A 17725-nucleotide genomic window follows, 5' to 3' on the forward strand; every position below is an offset into this window, starting at 1 on the left:
TGATGAAACAGGACCCAAAAGCAGATGAGGACGATGAGTTGTAAGTTTGAACAGAAAAGTGATCCTTTAATGATAACGGCAAGGGAAAACCAGGAAACCAAAGCAAACTGTCAAAACACTAAGAAACAAAACACTAAGAGGTACTTAGACCAAAAACTATAACTGTGGTGGAAAATAACAGGCAAAGACTATGACTAATGTAGAACTGACAGACGAAAACCATAACTATGACTGAGGGTGAGGAAAACTAACTAAGACTAAGGTCAAAATAAACAGACAACCCAACAATGGCATGCAGAAAACAAAGGGCTTAAATACATACATGAGGTGATCAGGGGAAGTGGAGACACATGGGGGAACAGCTGACTGACATAAACCTAATGACAGGACCAGGAGAGGAAAGCTAAATACAATGAACAAAGAACACATGACACTGTCAGAATAAAACAGGAAACACTAAAACTAGACATGACAATACAAACTTAACAATGCGTGATGAATAATACAAGAACCCAAAACATAGAAAACCAGAGGAACAATAAACAATAACTGCCCAAACTAAAGACAGATAGGAAATGACATAAAAACTAATCACATAACAAAATGAGACAAATACAAACATGAACTCAGAGCGCTGGGTCAGAGACCTGGCTCTCATTCAGCACGTCTCTCGCCTCCAAAACTGTGAATAAGTACAAATACCACATAATACATTTTAATGACTTTCTGGTCACATTAATAAAGAACATCAATGCTCTGTTCATGTTCAAAAAATGTAAAAAAAAAAAGGTTTATTCACATTTAGCACGTGTGTGCGTGTGCTTCTGCACCACAGGGTAGAAAATATAAAAGCATATGTACCAGGCAAGCTCTTTTTGTCACGGTCCTGGGTCTCCTGACCCAGCGTTTTTAGTTCTTTGTGGTTTTTGTATTATTGTACTTATGTGTGTGATTTATTCTATGGTTTCTAGTTTCGATCCCTTGCCCTTCATGTTTCTCTGTGTCCCCTCTGTTCTGTGTAAGTCTGTGTCTGCATGTTTGAGTTCCCCTCTGTGTCCCCTCTGTTCTTAGAGTCCTCTGCCTTATGGTTTATGTCTCTGTGTTTCTTAGTTGCTGTCTCCACTGTGTCAAGTTCGCATCTCTGTGTGATCCTTCCTGTTTTACTTTGAAGGTCCGTGTCTTATGTAAATGTGTCCTGCTTTGCTTGTCTCGTCAGTCCTGATTTCTCCCAGCTGTGCCCTCCTTCTGTGTCTCATTCCCCTCGTTACTTCCCAGTGTATTTAAACCCTGTGTTTCTCTGAGTCAGTGTCGCGTCATCCCTCATGCTGTGTGTGAGTCTCCCCTTGTCTTCTGGTATGTGTTACAATTAGCGCTTCCCAGTTTAGTTTTATATCTCTGTTATCGTTTGTCAGCTGTCAGCAGTAAAGCTGCATTTTGAGTTCAGTTCTGTTTTCCTGTGAGTTTGCGTTAGTGATGGTGAGATGAAGCCTCATGATGAACTGAAGTTTTCCATCCAATTGGTCGACTCATGGTTCGAAGCATTGTGATGATTCATTTGCTCTACTGTGCCATCAAGTGGACAATTCAAGTGAAGCGGGCTCTTTGATTATAATGATGTGTAAACCTTATGTACATCTGGATAATGACACAAACTACTGTTTGGTGCTTCACTTTTTAAAAAACTAAAAGACAGAAATCAGATTATAGGATGTGTAGTGTTGTTTATTTATATTTTGGTGTTTATCATTTGTGATATTTATTACTGTGTGCATACTTTATTAGGAGAGACAAAATAAAAAAGATAAAAAAACATCTCTTCCTTGCTGGTTCCATCGAAGAAGAAATGCACAAGTAACTATGTAGCACGTACGTAATCCAATTCCACAACACGGTGTGATGGGGAATCAGCTGTTTTCCTGCCCATGTTATTTCGAATCTGGCGCGAACCGGTGAACCAGTCCCTGAATCAGTCACGTGGTACGGACTGCCCGCGAGGCCTCGAACGTCACTGCATACGTAATCAAAGCAAGCCTCGATACGTGCTTCAGAAAAAAAAAAACCGCGATTACCCGACGCACGATTCGAAGCTTCGACACACAGGACACATCACTAGTTTGCGTTTGGGTCCTATTTCCTGCCTGCCACACACCGATACATGACACTTTTTTCTTTGTAAATAACAAAGGGCTGCCATGTTTAGCTTGTCGGATTCTTATTAACTCACCCTGTGAGTGTTTTGGAATTTGCATGTGTTTTGGAGTTTGTACGTGCTTTGTCTCTAGGGGCCACCGTAGGCCTCTCCTTGATGTAACCCACTATACGCTCGGAGGTGTTATTCTGAGTATTCACGGCAGCTGTAAGCGTCTCCAAGGTCTTAACCATGCTGCTTTCAATGAGCCCGTTCTGAGAAGTAGCGCCTCGTCCCATCATTTCAATCCCAGTGGGCAGCCTTGGGGGGGTTTGAACAGCCGGTTCCGCTTTCTTAATTCTCCGATAAGTCAGGGCCAAGCCAGCTCCGATCAGCAAGAACCCTGTTATCGTGGTTCCGAATAGGTAGATATCTTCAGCATCCTCGATCGACAGTCCCGCAAGGCACACGATCCTCCATTTCTGCCACCCGTCCATCGTGTATCAGGCAGGGAAAGTCCCTCCAGGGCACTCGGGCTCTCCCGAGCACAGACTTCTCGTTGAGAAAAGGGTGTCAATGGCATTAAGAGACAAGTTGATCAAATCCATAATTCTCTTTTAGGTTTAGAGAACAGACTGTGAGAGACTGTTCCAGGGAAAAGTAATACACACGAGACAAGACAAGGACACAAGAGGCTAAGCAGGGAAGATAAGGGGAAGGAGGAGAGGGTAAAAAGTGCAACTGCCTTCGCCGAGAGCCAAACGAGAAAGCCTGCCATAGAGGAAAGTGTCAGCAAGGCAAAGCCATCAGTCCAAACACAGTCATTGTTTATAGGAAAAATTCATCAAATTGGCCTCAAACTTGCTGGTTCACAAATCTGCCCATACAAGAACAGACTGTCAACATTAAGATGGACACTGGTGCTGACGCTAATGTGCTATCACGGACTATTGCAGGTAGACTGGAAGTGCAGTATGAACTACAGTAGGTTGACACAGTGCTCATAGATTTTGGAGGGGCACACAGCAGACTTAAAGGAGTCTCCAGGTAAGCTGTGCTTGCTTGTGCTACGTGTTAGGTTTAGTTTTGCCACAACGGCATCAACTGTACTGCTACTGGGTGCAGACGTGTGAAATTAGGTCTCATCAAAAGAATTAACACCATGGTACATCAGAGGCCACCACCCTCAGGAAAGAGCTGATGCAGTTGTGTTTGAGGGCCTAGGTGAGTTTTCTGGTGTGAATCAGACCTGTGCACACATAAGCATCCCAGCAGTTGTGCGCTGCCACCAGAAAATACCATTTTCACTCATGGATAGGCTGAAAGAGACATTCAGCACCTAAAAAAGAGGAGTCTGATACACAACGTTACAAAGTCAACAATGGGTTACCAGCCTGGACGTGTGTGCAAAAAGGTCCACATCAGCTGTGCTTGGACTCAAAAGACATGAACAAAGTCATGCAGAGCCAGCACTTTTGCATACATCATAATCCTCAGTAAGAAAGAGGGATACTCACAAGTAAAGCTAGAAGAAACATGCCGACATGTGTGCATTCAACACACTATAGGGAAGGTACCAGTCCACTGGGCTACTCTTTGGAATACTCTTTCACCTGCAAAGCTCCTTGTGAGCAGCGTTCTGTGGTCCAGAGTTACACTTACACCAGTGGTCCCATCAAATTCAGATGAGCAGACAGGCACAGCAGAAATGGCGCTTCAATAAAACAGCTTTGGTGCTTGCTCTTCAGAGAGGTAGGTATGCATTAAAGTATTCATGGGAACAGTCAACATATGGCATTCTATTTGTGAGAGTCCGAGAGGAACCAAGATCCTATAACATCATTACACAAGCGGGAGCGTGTTGTAGAATAAAATAGTTGAGATCTGACAGAACAAAGTACAGGGATATCCCTGAGGAAACCATAGACTTTGACAGTGCCATGGAACAAGAAGAGGAATTGTCAGAACCAGAGGACACCTGAAATGGAAATGATGGTGAAAGTTTCTCAGAGGTAGAACTCACAAATGCAAGAATTCAAAGCATACTGCATTAGCTGGACAAATAATGAGACCACCCAAGACTGCAGGTCTATATTCAACGCTGGTATAGTACGGTAATATAACCTTTATCATTACTTTTTAAGTAATGATAAGAAGTTGAGGGTGAGGTGATGTTACAATTGCTTGCAAGATCAATAATTGTCATAATTGCAATTGTCAAATCTGATGCTAAATTAGGCTTAAAACTAATAGTGTTGCCAGTCTTCAGAATTGAGGGTGTAGCTAAGATGGGTTGTTACAAGGACTACAATACCAAGATTGCCTGGGCAGTGACATAGTGTGGGTAGCACCGTTGTTGCTGTTTTTACCTTGTAATGTGGCAGTTTCCACCAATGTAAGTGCTCTTCTGTGTTGTTCATCAAAAAGATGCAAAACAAGATCACACCTCCTGTTTTCATTTGTAATCACCTTGTTTGCATCATAAATAAGGTGCAATATGTTATGTTCAACTTCATTTTAATAGGAGAGATCATTTGGAAGAATTGCAGATGATTTATTTGGGATACCAAGTTCTCTTAAACTGTCAATTAGACGACCAACCACAGCTGAACAGAATCCCAGCTGTCTTGAATCAGGGCAGGACTGCTTGGAGTCTAGACGCTGGTGGTGGTGAAGATGATGGAGGCTTGGATGGAGCTCTCAGTGACCAGGACGAGGTGGAAATGGGCAGTATGCGAGTGGAACAAATGAGAGTCAGAATGGCAGAAAAGCACTGAAATTTAAAGTCCGCAGAATGTAACGGAGAAGGCAGGCAAGAAGATAATTGGACTATTTCATTGGTGTCATCGCTAAGTTTGACAGCGTGGGAAAATGGAAGCAATGTAAAGAATAGACTAGCCGCTGAACACCCAGGAAAGCAGGCAGATGAGTGATTAGAGATCTTCCTTATTGAACTTGTGCATAAGCTTCATTAGATATTAAAGAAAAGGGTCATCTGTCCTTTTAGAGTTAATCAGAGATTTGGAGAGCATGGCAGATTCTCCCTTATTCTCCCACACTTGATTCTTTATTTTAAGGCTGAAGTAGCGTGATTGTTTTTTCAGTATATTAAATTTGAAATGTGTTTTAAATTAATTAAGCTGTTCTCTGTCTTCCTTCATTGTTTTTACAGCTGCAATTGCATCTTTTAGCTTTGAATATTTTCTTTTTCTGTATGCAAAAGTTGTTATCCAGTCCTTACACAGTTTCATTTTGTGTGTGTCTTTTTTTTGTTGTCATTGTTGTTGTTTGGACAGGTAACTTGGACAGGTTAGGTGCAACCTTCAAGAGTGTATTTACAGTACACAACTATTTAGAAGATGTATATTAGTTTATTAACAGTGAGAAGAGTAAGTGTTCTGCACACTCACAGTCATTTACAGTAGAACATTTGGGTGCAAAATATGCTTGAAGCATTTGGCCAATCAAAAGAAAAAAAAGTATCCCCAAGGTTTATGCTATGAATAGATTTTTGCTGGTATGTAGTTTTGCATTGTTTGCAAAGAGATGTCCCACCACTTGCCACAATTTACATGAATTTATTCCTGTTGTGTCTAGCTTTGGAGCTGTGGAGTACTATGGATACTGCTGAATTTGAGTTTTACCCTTTTTTTGTCGCTTTAAATATGCTTATTATTCAACTTCTTGGTGTCTAGTATATAACAAAAGCGTAAAACATTTTTGTCGCTTGCACTTAAGGTCAATACCAACTATCTGAATTTTCTTTCTGAAATAAAGTTGAATTAACCTGTCAAGAGTTTTAAATCCTGTAAAACCTTTAAAACCTGTACATTGTAACATATCTATTTATTATTTACTGATTACTATTTATTCTTTTTAAAATTATTTGCCTTATTGAGACATCTGGAAGATTGCCGTAAGCCCTATCGGCTAAGGCGAGGACTAACTACATTGCAATTTTAGCAAATCATTTATTTGGTACCACTTGGGAGGATATTATCAACATAAAACAGGCTTAATGCAAGAATTACACAAGAAACTGCAAATGAGCAATTGAACTCTTTGTGTCTTTTACTTGGAATACAGCTGTCATTAAAAGCTGTAGCTCGGTGGTTCTTTTGGGGATTTTGTTTCTTTTGATGTGAGCCTTGACAAATTAAAGAATCTGTAGCTTTTGGCAGGTTTTGTTTTGGATATATTTTTCAACTGGAGGTAAGAACTGCTTGTTCACACCCCCTGATAGGACTCATGTGATGACAACAGATGTGCTACAGATAATTTGGCAGTTAAAACAGTGTGTTTATAAATCTAGCTGGTTTTAAGCACAAACTAGTCGGCTTGTGTTTAGAGATAGGTTGTGTTGTCAGTTAACCAAACATTTATTAATTTAAATTTAATTTTAATAGTTATTTTAAGGTTATAATAGGTTACTGTCGTGGTTAAATCACAAAATGCTGACTTTTCATCTGAAAATGAACAGTTGTCTACTGGATCTGAGTACCTTCTTTGCCCTTCATGGTCATAAAAAAGGCCACAAACCAAAATTTGTTGGTCATGTTATAAATTTATTCTATTTATCACAAGTTTTCCTGGAGCTTTAACCCCTTTAGATTTTATCCTCCTCTCGCTGCACATGAGATGAAGGTGAAATTGTTCCAGAAACCTCTCCTCGCCTTCTGCTACTTTCTTTGCCCCATCATAATTACCGTGGCCCTTAGGGGGCTTTGTCACTTGAACATAAATACGTTTATTTTATTCTGGGGCAATTGTAGAAGTGACTCATCCTGCCTCGCACAAGGCCACTGGAAATAAAAGGTAACTATAGGCAATCATAAGCTGATTGCACTAAAGACCTATGGGGTTGATTTTTTTTATGGGAGAAAATCACCACTGATATTGTCTCTTGAGTCACACAGTCAATTTAACTATTTTAAATTCTTTGACCTCTTCCACTTACCCATGACATTACATCCTTTCGGGAAATTGTTATTGTTTCTTATCTTCTGCACTGTTGTTGAGGGTCAGCTCAATTCCCCTGTAAACTTTTTCCAAGTCCTCTGCACAGAAAGCAAAGCCAAGGATGAGGAGGGAAGTAATCAGGGAGCAAAGTGCTTCACTAAAGCGAAGTCATTCAGTTAATGGGATTTTCCCAGTGTTGTCGGTACAGAAAAGATACCTCGCTATCGATCTCTGTCACTCACCTCTGATGAGTGCTGATCAAAAACCTATTTCAAATCTGCCATCTCTTATTGTATGTCCGGACAGAAGAATGGAGGAGGAGGCGTTAGTGGAGATAAGACAAAAGAAAGGAAAATAATAATAAAAAAAAAAATCAAGGTGCCAAGACAACAAAAGAGCTCTGGTGGGAAAGTAAGCGAAAGAGAAGGGAATAGAGGAGTACTCAAGTTGCAGCTCGGATGCTTTCATCTGTCACATCTTAGATGTTTCAAATCTATTCAAATTGACTGGAGTGCGCTGATTGGCAGCCACTTCACTGGTCCCCAAGATAAATAGAGATGCATTAACAAGAATTAGCCAAAATGCAGAAAGTGTGTGGATAATTAAGTACACCCCAGTGTCAGTTGCTTGTAACCGTTTTATCAGCAATAACTTGAAGTAATTGTTTTCTGTTTGACTTTATTAGTCTCTCATATCATTCTGGAGGGATTCTGGTCTTTTGTTTTTGTGTTTTTGTGTTTTTTACAATGTTGTATCAGGTCATTGTGGTTTGTGGTTTTATTTATGCAAAGCTCTATAAAAGTCCCACCACAGCTTAGGTCTAGACATTGAAAGAGCCATTAAAACATATTGATTCTTTTCTTTTTCAGTCGTTCTGTTGGAGGTTTACTGCTGTTCTTGGGATTATTGTCCTGTTGTGTGACACAATTTAGGTCAAAGCTTTAGCTGTCATACAGATAGTTTCACTTTTGACTATTGAATACTATGATGCATAGAAACGCTCAAGGTCCCCCGCTCCTGTGGCAGGCTAAATGATCACCCCTCCACCAATATATCTGATAGAGTATGGAGTGTTTCTGCTGATATATTATGTTTGGTTTTTACCCAATGTGGTTCTGTGCATCATGATTAAACATCTGACTCTCATCCGTTCCAGAAGTCTTATAGTTGGGAATTTGCTTGGGGTGAATATGCTGGGATGTCCATTACTTTTTTGTTTTGTTTTCAACATTCGAATAATCTTTCTCACTTTAAAATGATGGACTCCAAATTGCTTGGAAATTCCCTCATAACATTTCCCAGATTTATAGGCACTGACAACTGCTTCTTTAGGATCGTTGCTGAGGTGTTTTTCCTGCTTGGCATTGTGTTAAAACACACCTGATTGCTCCAGACCAGCAAACTGCTTTTGTAAACACTTCCTAATGATCAGTTAATCAAGTGCATTTGATTAAAGCAGCACCTGACTGTTACTTAACCTCTTAATTCATATGGAAGCAATAAGGGTGTACATAATATTTCACACACGGGCATAATTTTCTCAAATAAATAATGACACGGTGTAATATGTTGTATTATTGTATATCTCAGGTTTATTTGGCTAATTTTAAGACCTGTTATGGACCAGATGTTTTGTTTATTATGTCCTTATACATAAATTTTAGTATATATGTATATATTATATTTTGACTATAGTTGCTGATGAAACTGTTCAGCTACATCAAAATCAATATGCAGCTCACTGATACAGACTATCATAACATGTTGTGATTATAATAGTCTTACTCAGTTCCATTACTGCAAAATATAGAGGACTGCCACAAGTATGTAATAAATAATTAGAGGTATATCGTAATGACTCCATCATATTTCAACATTTTTAAAGCACAATGGTGAATGGTTGAGAAAGTGGATCAGTTTTTTGCTAATATTAGACTTTCACTGATCAGTGTTTACCAAAACATATACATGCTCATGGAGGAACAAAAAAATAACTTATGCAAAACAATTGTCCAGGTAGGATTGTATATCAAAGTGCAATATCTAAAGCAGAAAACCCAAAGAGCCTCCAACCTTCATAGCAGCTTTAGGATACTTAATATCTGTGAAGTATCTGGAGTAAACTCTGTTGACCCGATGTACCCTGTATTCAGATGTATTCTGTTTCCCTTCCAGGACTGGCTGAGTAAGTTTGGGTACCTCCCGCCACCTGATCCCGTGACTGGCCAGCTTCAGACCAAGGAGGCCCTGACCAACGCTATCAAAGCCATGCAGAAATTTGGAGGGCTAAGAGAGACTGGAGTGTTGGGTATGAGGCTGTGTTTGTTTGAAGCGGCTGTGTGAAATCTGTCACATTTGCTGGATGGAGGCAGCATGCACTGAATAACTAATGACATCCTGTAATGCAATCCAATCAAGAAAACCACAGAATTTTCCATATAGTTGAATCAGCACCTCTCTGATGCAATCAAACTCCTTTCTCTCTCCCTTCTCTCTCTTTCTCTCTCTATTTGTTTTTAGACCAAGCCACCCTGGGCCTAATGAAAACACCCAGATGTTCTCTCCCAGATGTGTCTGAAGCTGAGGGCACAATGGGGCGCAGGAAACGAAGCCTGACTCCTCAGAATAAATGGAATAAGAGACATTTGTCCTGGAGGTAAGGGTCATCAAAATTATTATTATTATAGCGATACAAGGTACTATGCACACATTCATACATAGATGGGTGACCAAGTGTTTAGTATTAGGCTACATTAGGGAAAAAACATTTTCTTCTATCTGTGCATCTTTTGATAGATTACAGGACGCTTCTTGTGATCTAAAGGCTTCTACACTTTAGATTAAATTTAGTTGAAGGCACATTCATTTTGTAAAACATTCTTATTAGAGACCTTGAACCAACATCAAACAAGCCTGTCCTCTCAGAAGATGCACACATATTCCTCAGAATTTGTCATGAGATGTTTCAATTAAAGTGTTTTCTCAGTATTGCACCAAGATACCACAAGTTAATATAAAAATTGTATATACAGACACTAAACTCCACTAAGAGAACATTAAATGGTCTAACTGTGTAGTGCTGCTCTAATTAAATGAGTTTTCCATTGAAAATCTGTCTTATATCTGTCTAACTGTAGTTAGACTTAGTTATGTGGATTTAAATGTGATCAAGAGTCACTGTAAATTAATTAATTAGTTAAAACCACAGAAATTTCAGAACCAAATTGTAGGAAATCCAAACTTACCACGTTATTTGTACTCAGTTGGAACCACTTTTGCCTTCAGAATTGGCCAAATTCTTCATGGTATAGATTAAACAAGGTGCTGGAAATATTCCTAAGGATTTTAGTCCATACTGGCATGATCCATGATGGACATCTCTTGTTCCACCACATCTAAGAGGTGCTCTATTAGATTGTATTCAAAAGGCCTCCAGCGTCACCAGATCTCAAACTCATTGTCATGTTCAAGAAACTGGTATGAGATGATCTGGGCTGTGTGACAGGAAGTAGAGTGGCCGATCTACCAAACACAATGTTGGTGGTTTTTATCCCTGGCTCCTTCAGCCTGCATGTTGAAGTGTCCTTGGCCAAGATAGTGAGTTTCCACCGCTGCATACATCTGAGTGTGAGTGTTTAATTAGGTTAGGTCAGTGGTTCCCAAACTTTTTTTGCTGGGCCCCCCTTTGTTTTACATGAAAAATGTTCGCGCCCCCCACCCCCCACTCACTAACACATCTTCCAACCACACACACCCATATTCTGCTCCATTGCGGTTTATTTCACACCTCAAACATTTAGTAAACAATTATGCAAATACAAGTAATCTGCAATAACTTACAGGTAGAAAGAAAATAAACTACTAACTCTTTTACGCTACATCCACACCTACACGGGTATTTTTGAAAACGCAGCTGTTTCGTCCACACGTAAACAGCGTTTGGAATCACCGAAAACTGCGATTTTTAAAAAAAAACTCATTATATGCATTTACGTGTGGACGAGGAATACAGAGTTCGTCAGGCAACGTCAAAGGTATGTGCCTTTTTTCACGTCACGCTGTGCGCCATGTTTTTGTTTACATGAGATGAATTGCAGACTGGCAGATAGAGACAAAATACTGTTACTGTTAATCTGGCTGTGTTCAGGTTTTACACGCAGTTACTGTCCCTCCATTTACAAAGGCAGAGGCATCACGGTGTGATTATTTTACGTGTAGTTGTTTGTTTTTTTTCCTGTGTAATAATATTCAACATTGCTATCAATACATTTTTTTTAAAAATGCCTCTCTGTACAAAATGGGTTTAAAAACATAAACAACTGTGGGATACTGTTTGTCCGTGATTTGAAGAGCCAAGGGAAAACCAATTCTGCAGTGGAGACCTACCTCGGCACTTGTGCAGGTGAAACCAAAGGGAAGATATGCTTCACCATATTTTCTAGTCTTTGGCTTAGAATGAAATTGGTTTGGAAACATATTCAGCTATGCTTCATCTCCTGCTTTGCATTTCTGTGGGCGCCCTGTGCTAGCAGTGTCCAAGCGTTTTGTTTTTTTCCTTTTCATACGGTGCCATGGCTCTGCGGCGGGCCCCACACTTTGGGAAGGTCAGGGTTAGGTTAAGTTTAAATACAATGAGTTGCTGCAGTGTGATTTGTTAATTATGTGATAAAGTGGCTGGTCAGTGTATAATTGCTGTTCTTTTTTTTTTCAAAATAACAAGGAAACCAAAGTATATTTAGAAATGGAAATGTTAGTAGCCAAAAGTGTATGCTTCAAACTACTCTGAACACTTGATTTCCTAAGTTATGTGCTTACCTCATCATGGTCATCGCTTTAGGCATACCAAACCTTTGCACTCCGACTACTCTAGAAATAAGCTCAATAAGTCTCCCTTTAACTGTTGCTAAATTCAGGCGTTCCCTGTGTTGTCATGAATTATGAGGTTTTATAAAGTATTGTATTTAGGTAAACAGGAAACTGAAAATTGTTTGAAGATGCCATCCAACAAGAGTGGATAATGCCCTAGGTGTGCTTTAAAAAGAAATTCTGTAGTTTAAATTGTGATGCTTTTTTGTGTTGAGTCTGAAAGGTATTGAAGTGGTTTCTAATAATGTTTTGAAACATAATGAACCTGATCAATGTAGCCTTTTGATTTTTTTTTAATGTTGTAAATAAGAGCAAATCTTAAGTCAAAAACCCTATGAGTGACTTTCACTGAATTACTAGCTGCAGTGGAACCTTACTTGGATGGCTATGGATGGGAGAAGTGATGAGCTATGCTGGTTTCAGTCAACAGAAATACTTCAAATGCTTTGAGGATAACAGTAACCATTGACCTGCTGTCATGGTCCTGTGTCTTTGACTCAGTGTTGAGTTTGGACTTTCAATGTCTGTTACTTAACATTTTCAGTTAGACTCTTATTTTGTTAATTAGTTTTAGTTATGTGGGTTATGTTCACAGTTTGTATTTCGTTTCTTGTTTTATTTGTTTCCCCCAAATCTTTCTTTCTGTGTTAGGTGTTTCTTTGTCTTATTACATCCTCTTTTATTTTGGTAACCGTGTCTTGTGTACACCAAATGTTTCTGTTTTGCTTCTCCCGTCTTGTTTTTTGGGATTAGTTTCAGCTGTGTATCATTACCGTGGTGTGACCCATATTTGTGATTCCATTTGGAGCCTGATTTTGCCTTTGTTCTTTGTTATGTTGTATTGTTGTCTGGATGTGTGTGTTCTGTTGCTAGGTTTTTGCTATCTTCAGCCTCAGTAAAGGTTTGCTTTTTGTTCACTTTAAGTTAATCTTCAAGTCTGCATTGTGGGTCCCAAATCAATGCAATACAATTCATAACACCTCCCATCAGAGTCTTGCTAGGGTTCTTGCAAGCCACCCAATAAATAAACAATAACCCTAGAACTGGTAAAGAAAGCAAAGAGGAGAGTATTTCTTTAGGCTGCCTTTGAATAAAGTTGGTCTGGTCATCCGTGACCATGTGAGGAACCAGAGAATACTGTTAGACCGTGTAGGAGGAAGCAGTGAAACATATGGTTGGTCTGTGATTTACCCACACTATCAGCGTTCATTCAACACTGAGCTGCCATAATCTCTTGTGTGGGAAAGTGTGTGTGCAGAATATGAAATACACACATGAAATTTGAAACACGGAAAGCCAGCACACAAGCATAGACAAAATACAAAATATGCACATACTCACAGGTGTATGTGCATGTCTCTCTCCTGGTGGGCTTTAACTGTCTTTTTCTTCTTTTTCCCTCTTCTTTGCACCTCTGTCAATCAAACATCAGCTCACTCTACTCAGAAATAAGACAGCCTCGACTTCAGCCCATAAAACACCTTTGTATTCACAGCAGTCAGTGCAGATCCAGAGAGATTTTAAGGTGCAGATTTTTAGTAATTTATCATAACAAAGTATTGAAATTCTGCATAAACTGCCCTCTATTGGGTGTTTTCGGTTGAAGCTGTAATGCTTGCACAGAAATATCCTGTCTGCTTGGTTTAGAAAATTGTTGGTTTTTTTTATCACATTATTTGTTGTACCTCTGCTTTATTAGATTTCATGAGTGAATAACAGAATGTGTGGCTATCAGCTAATGGGTTGGATGTAATGTGACAGTCATATAAAATGTTTATTTGCCAAGAAGAACAGAAGAAATAAGAAAGAATAATATTTATATATCTGAAATTTACATGTTGCAGCATGCAGTGTTAATTTGAATTATTTCATCATGCAGTGAGAATGTCACTGTGTATGGGCGAAATCTTTATTGATGTTACATTAATCTGAGCAGAGCAAACAACAAAATGCTAACCACACAGATGACTAAAAATAAAGAGGATAAATATACACATTGCTCACAAGAAGTCAAAATAACCTAGAAGAAGAACATCGTGTTTTTGGCAAATTGGTTCTTCTTACATATTCCATTTCAATAAAGCAAGAAGAAAGTAAAGGTGAAGATATCTGAAGGGAAAATATAAATAAATAAAAAACCTGATCATTAAATAAAACATACAGCTTTGGAGTTTAAGGGACTTCAAACAATGAGTTGAAACAAAACAGTACAATTATAAAATAAAAGTGATAATATTACATAATATTTTATAAAATTCCTTTGGCTTACCTCAGTAACTCAAAATGTTATGGTCCATTGTACAGCTACCTCAGGAGAAAGCTTAAATTAGCATGTACCCACACCAGTCACGGCTATACCCCCCTCACCACTGACCCGCTGGCCTGTGCTCGCACTGCACTTAGTAATCAGCAGGATCAATTTGTCCCAGCAGCTCAGCTCCTCTCTCATACTCGCATTTTGGGGTTTATTTTATGAAGCACTGGTCCATCTCACATATTTGGCATTAACAATAGCCAGTACTGTGGTGTATGGATGAAGTGGTGTCACTTCACGGCAAGAAGGTCCTAGATTTGAATCCAGTCTGCAGCCTTTCTTTGTGGAGTTTGGAATATGGGAGGAAGTGGGGACACAGGGGAGAATATGCAAAGGCATGCAGGGGATTAAGTTTACTGTAATTGTGTGTATGGCTGTTTCTACCTGTGACAATCTATAACCTTGGCAAAGTGTACCATGACAGCTGGGATGGGCTCCAGTCGCCCCCTCAATTATATAAGTAGAATAAAATGGATGGATGGTCTTGATAAAGAGATTTTTACCCAGGCAGTTGTAGATTAGGGTTCGGTAGTGGTCAGGAAACAGTTCACTTAACACCAGGAGACAGCACCCAGCGATCACAGTACTCAAACGAACCCTCTTGACGGGTCCAAAGCTGTCACACACTGAACAGATAGGCTGGGGTGTGTACCTCCTTAAGCCACAAATAACTTTGTTGCTGATGACTGGTCGTAATTGGGCATTCCGTGATCTAGTTACCTAGGTAACCTTCTAATTTATTTACAACCAGGTTATATGTTAGTCAACAGTATCCTTCCCAGGATATGGGATCCTTATTCTTTAGTCACTCAATGCTGATTCTGTTTTTTTCTCTCTCTCTCTCTTTTTTAAAGAGTCTCTAGTCGCCACATTGCTGTGAATTTTTTTCCTGCGTGGATATAGCTTTTTTTGTTTAATTAAATTAAAAGTGATTCACAATATAGTAAAGTTTGCCATATTTAATGCACAGTTACCGTACTTGCAAGACTGTAATGGTTCAGTTTTGTCTTTGTCATACAATACGCAAAAGCAAGAAATAACTGCTTGTAATAGCAACAGAACATCAATAAATAAATATTATTATTATTATTGTTATTATTGATATTGCTGATATACAAACAGTAAAAATCACCATACAGAAAGAAATGGTTTTGATAAATGGTTATAGCTTTTAAGTTCCACGACTGAGATATGTCCAGGAGTTTCATGTTCTGCAAAATCATAAGCTTGGTTAACAATGATTGTGCAGTATCTGTTTCTACTGAAGACTATATTAATATTAATCACATCCTTTCAAGTTTTAACGAAGGAATCACGGTTAATGCTTAAACAGAACTTTGGTTTTTCTACTGGTGTTCATAGACATACACGTTCATTATATGCAGCATTTCATTTGTGACTCTTTCGGGGTCCCTCATCAAGCTAAGGTCTTCACCGTTATATATGGACTCTTTAATTAAAACGTCACATTAAGTTACAGTGAGAAGCAGAGACTCGCCCACTCGCTCCTGATTTAGCTCACCTCAGCACATTGACGGCATCTGATTGACTGGCACTTCACAGTCTCCCTTGCTTGTTCACACACATCATTCACATCATTATGTTCTGGAAATGTGCTAGGAGTAGGTGATGAGAGGTGGGTGTCAGATACTTCATGCAAAGGAATAAAGATAAGGGGCTAGGCTATTTATTTTAGCCTCTTAGAATTAAAGAATGCATTTTTCCACAATAGAAATGAGTAAGTGATTTTGGCTATGTGTTTTTTTTTCCTTTGAGAGCCTCTTTGCTAAGCGTGAGCCCTTAATCCCAATTTAACTCCTGCTTACCTCTTTCCTTTTTCTGTTGCACACACGCCGACACACCACGCTTCACTCAACCCAAGTATGTTATAGACATCAACGGCCTAGTTGTGTAACAGCTCACTGTTAGCTCATTACCTCATATTGTTAGCCCATTATCACAGCAGACAGCCAGGCAGTCATTAGCAGTCCCACTGATAACTCAAACAGATAGGTGTAGCGAGCTGAGCAGAGCTAAGAAAAAAAACAAAAAACTAAATGGGGAGGATGATGAGAATAACAAAGAAGAGAAGACGCAAACATGAAGAGCAAGATTGCATTTTTTTCCCCCTCTACATTCATTAAATCATGGAGCTAGATTTTATTGGATTGCAAAGTCACCAACTCCCATCCATCTCTTTAGACTTGCACTATCATCTTTCTAATCAAGTAAATGAACAGAGTACAAGAACGAGCGGCGTAGGAGCCCAAACACAGCCTTAATGACCACAAAAATGAATGTAGGTCCACAATGGCATCATTCTCTTTACGTATTGCGATGTATCATCATTATATTTATGTCTTCTTGGGGTACAGCCATACTAATTTGTTTTAGTTTTAAAATGTGTAACTTTTTATACATTTACGCCTAGCATCCAAATAAAGACTTTTAGAAACAGTGCTGATCTAGTGAAAATGCTGACACCCACATTCACTTTTCCTTAATGGGTCTCATAGCTAAAATACACTAATTATTCTCACATACTTTTACTGATTTTCCTCTTCCTTCGGGGTGATCAGTTTCCCATTCCTAGCCTTCCTCTGCCAGTAGATAATCTCACCCTATTTGCTTTGCTATGACTCCTAACCTACGTTTTCCATGATGCCAAATCAAGCAAACCAACATCTGGTCAACCAGTCATCTGCTTTCTTGCACCAGCATACCCAGTGCATGTGAATGATCTTGTGATCTTTTCAGAGACAGAGATTATTCCTGACATTGTGCTAAAACACTAGTCTGGACAGAGCTTGTTTGATTCTTAGAGCTGTGTTTTTAAAAGATAGATACAAGATAAAGATGTGGTTGGATTTCAGCTTCGAAATATTAAAGAAAAGGACAGGATTTGCTTTCACTAACATTACAAGCATTGAAAAGCTCCATATTTTTAGGACACCATGCTGTTGAATTCCTCCTCATCTAAATATAACTACCTCGGACACCCTTCACAACTCAGCCAGCAGTAAATCTTTATTTCTTTTAATAAATGGAACCAGAAGAAGAAGAAAAAAGAAATCTGCACATATAATGCTACTGTTCATCGGCAGTACTCATCATGAGAATGGAAAAAAAACAAAAGAGATTCCAAACAGTGGTGGCACTGGAGGAAAGTGACAAAAATGCGAGAAATATGTGCAAACTTAATTCCATTCTACATATTAAGACCCCAGTAGCACAGGTTTGGAGTAGGTCAGTAGGTCACCAACTAATAACCAGTGGTTGCTAGGGAAAAATGTTTATTTCCTGACTGGTTGTCAGTGGTTACTGGAGATTGCTGGCAGTCACTGTGAAATCGATTGCAGACTCGCAGACCTAGAGACTGGTCACTGACCTCCTAGAAGCGGTTGGTTGCTAGAAACTATATATAAACTAAACTATAAAAACTAAGATAAGATAAGATA

The 17725-nt window shown here is 39.1% G+C and overlaps 1 protein-coding gene across 1 annotated transcript in view; it reads left to right on the forward strand.

Annotated features, from left to right (window-relative positions):
• Positions 1-17725, forward strand: part of LOC102194225 (matrix metalloproteinase-17-like) — a 92149-nt gene that overhangs the window by 31563 nt on the left and 42861 nt on the right. The window contains exons 2-3 of the mRNA XM_005729268.2: positions 9263-9395; positions 9608-9743. Of these exons, the coding sequence (XP_005729325.1) occupies positions 9263-9395; positions 9608-9743 (269 nt within the window). The remainder of the gene's footprint in view (positions 1-9262; positions 9396-9607; positions 9744-17725) is intronic.

Source organism: Pundamilia nyererei, unplaced genomic scaffold (assembly GCF_000239375.1).
Source record: "Pundamilia nyererei isolate P.nyererei 1_Seehausen unplaced genomic scaffold, PunNye1.0 scaffold00032, whole genome shotgun sequence".
Taxonomy (NCBI): Eukaryota; Metazoa; Chordata; class Actinopteri; order Cichliformes; family Cichlidae; genus Pundamilia; species Pundamilia nyererei.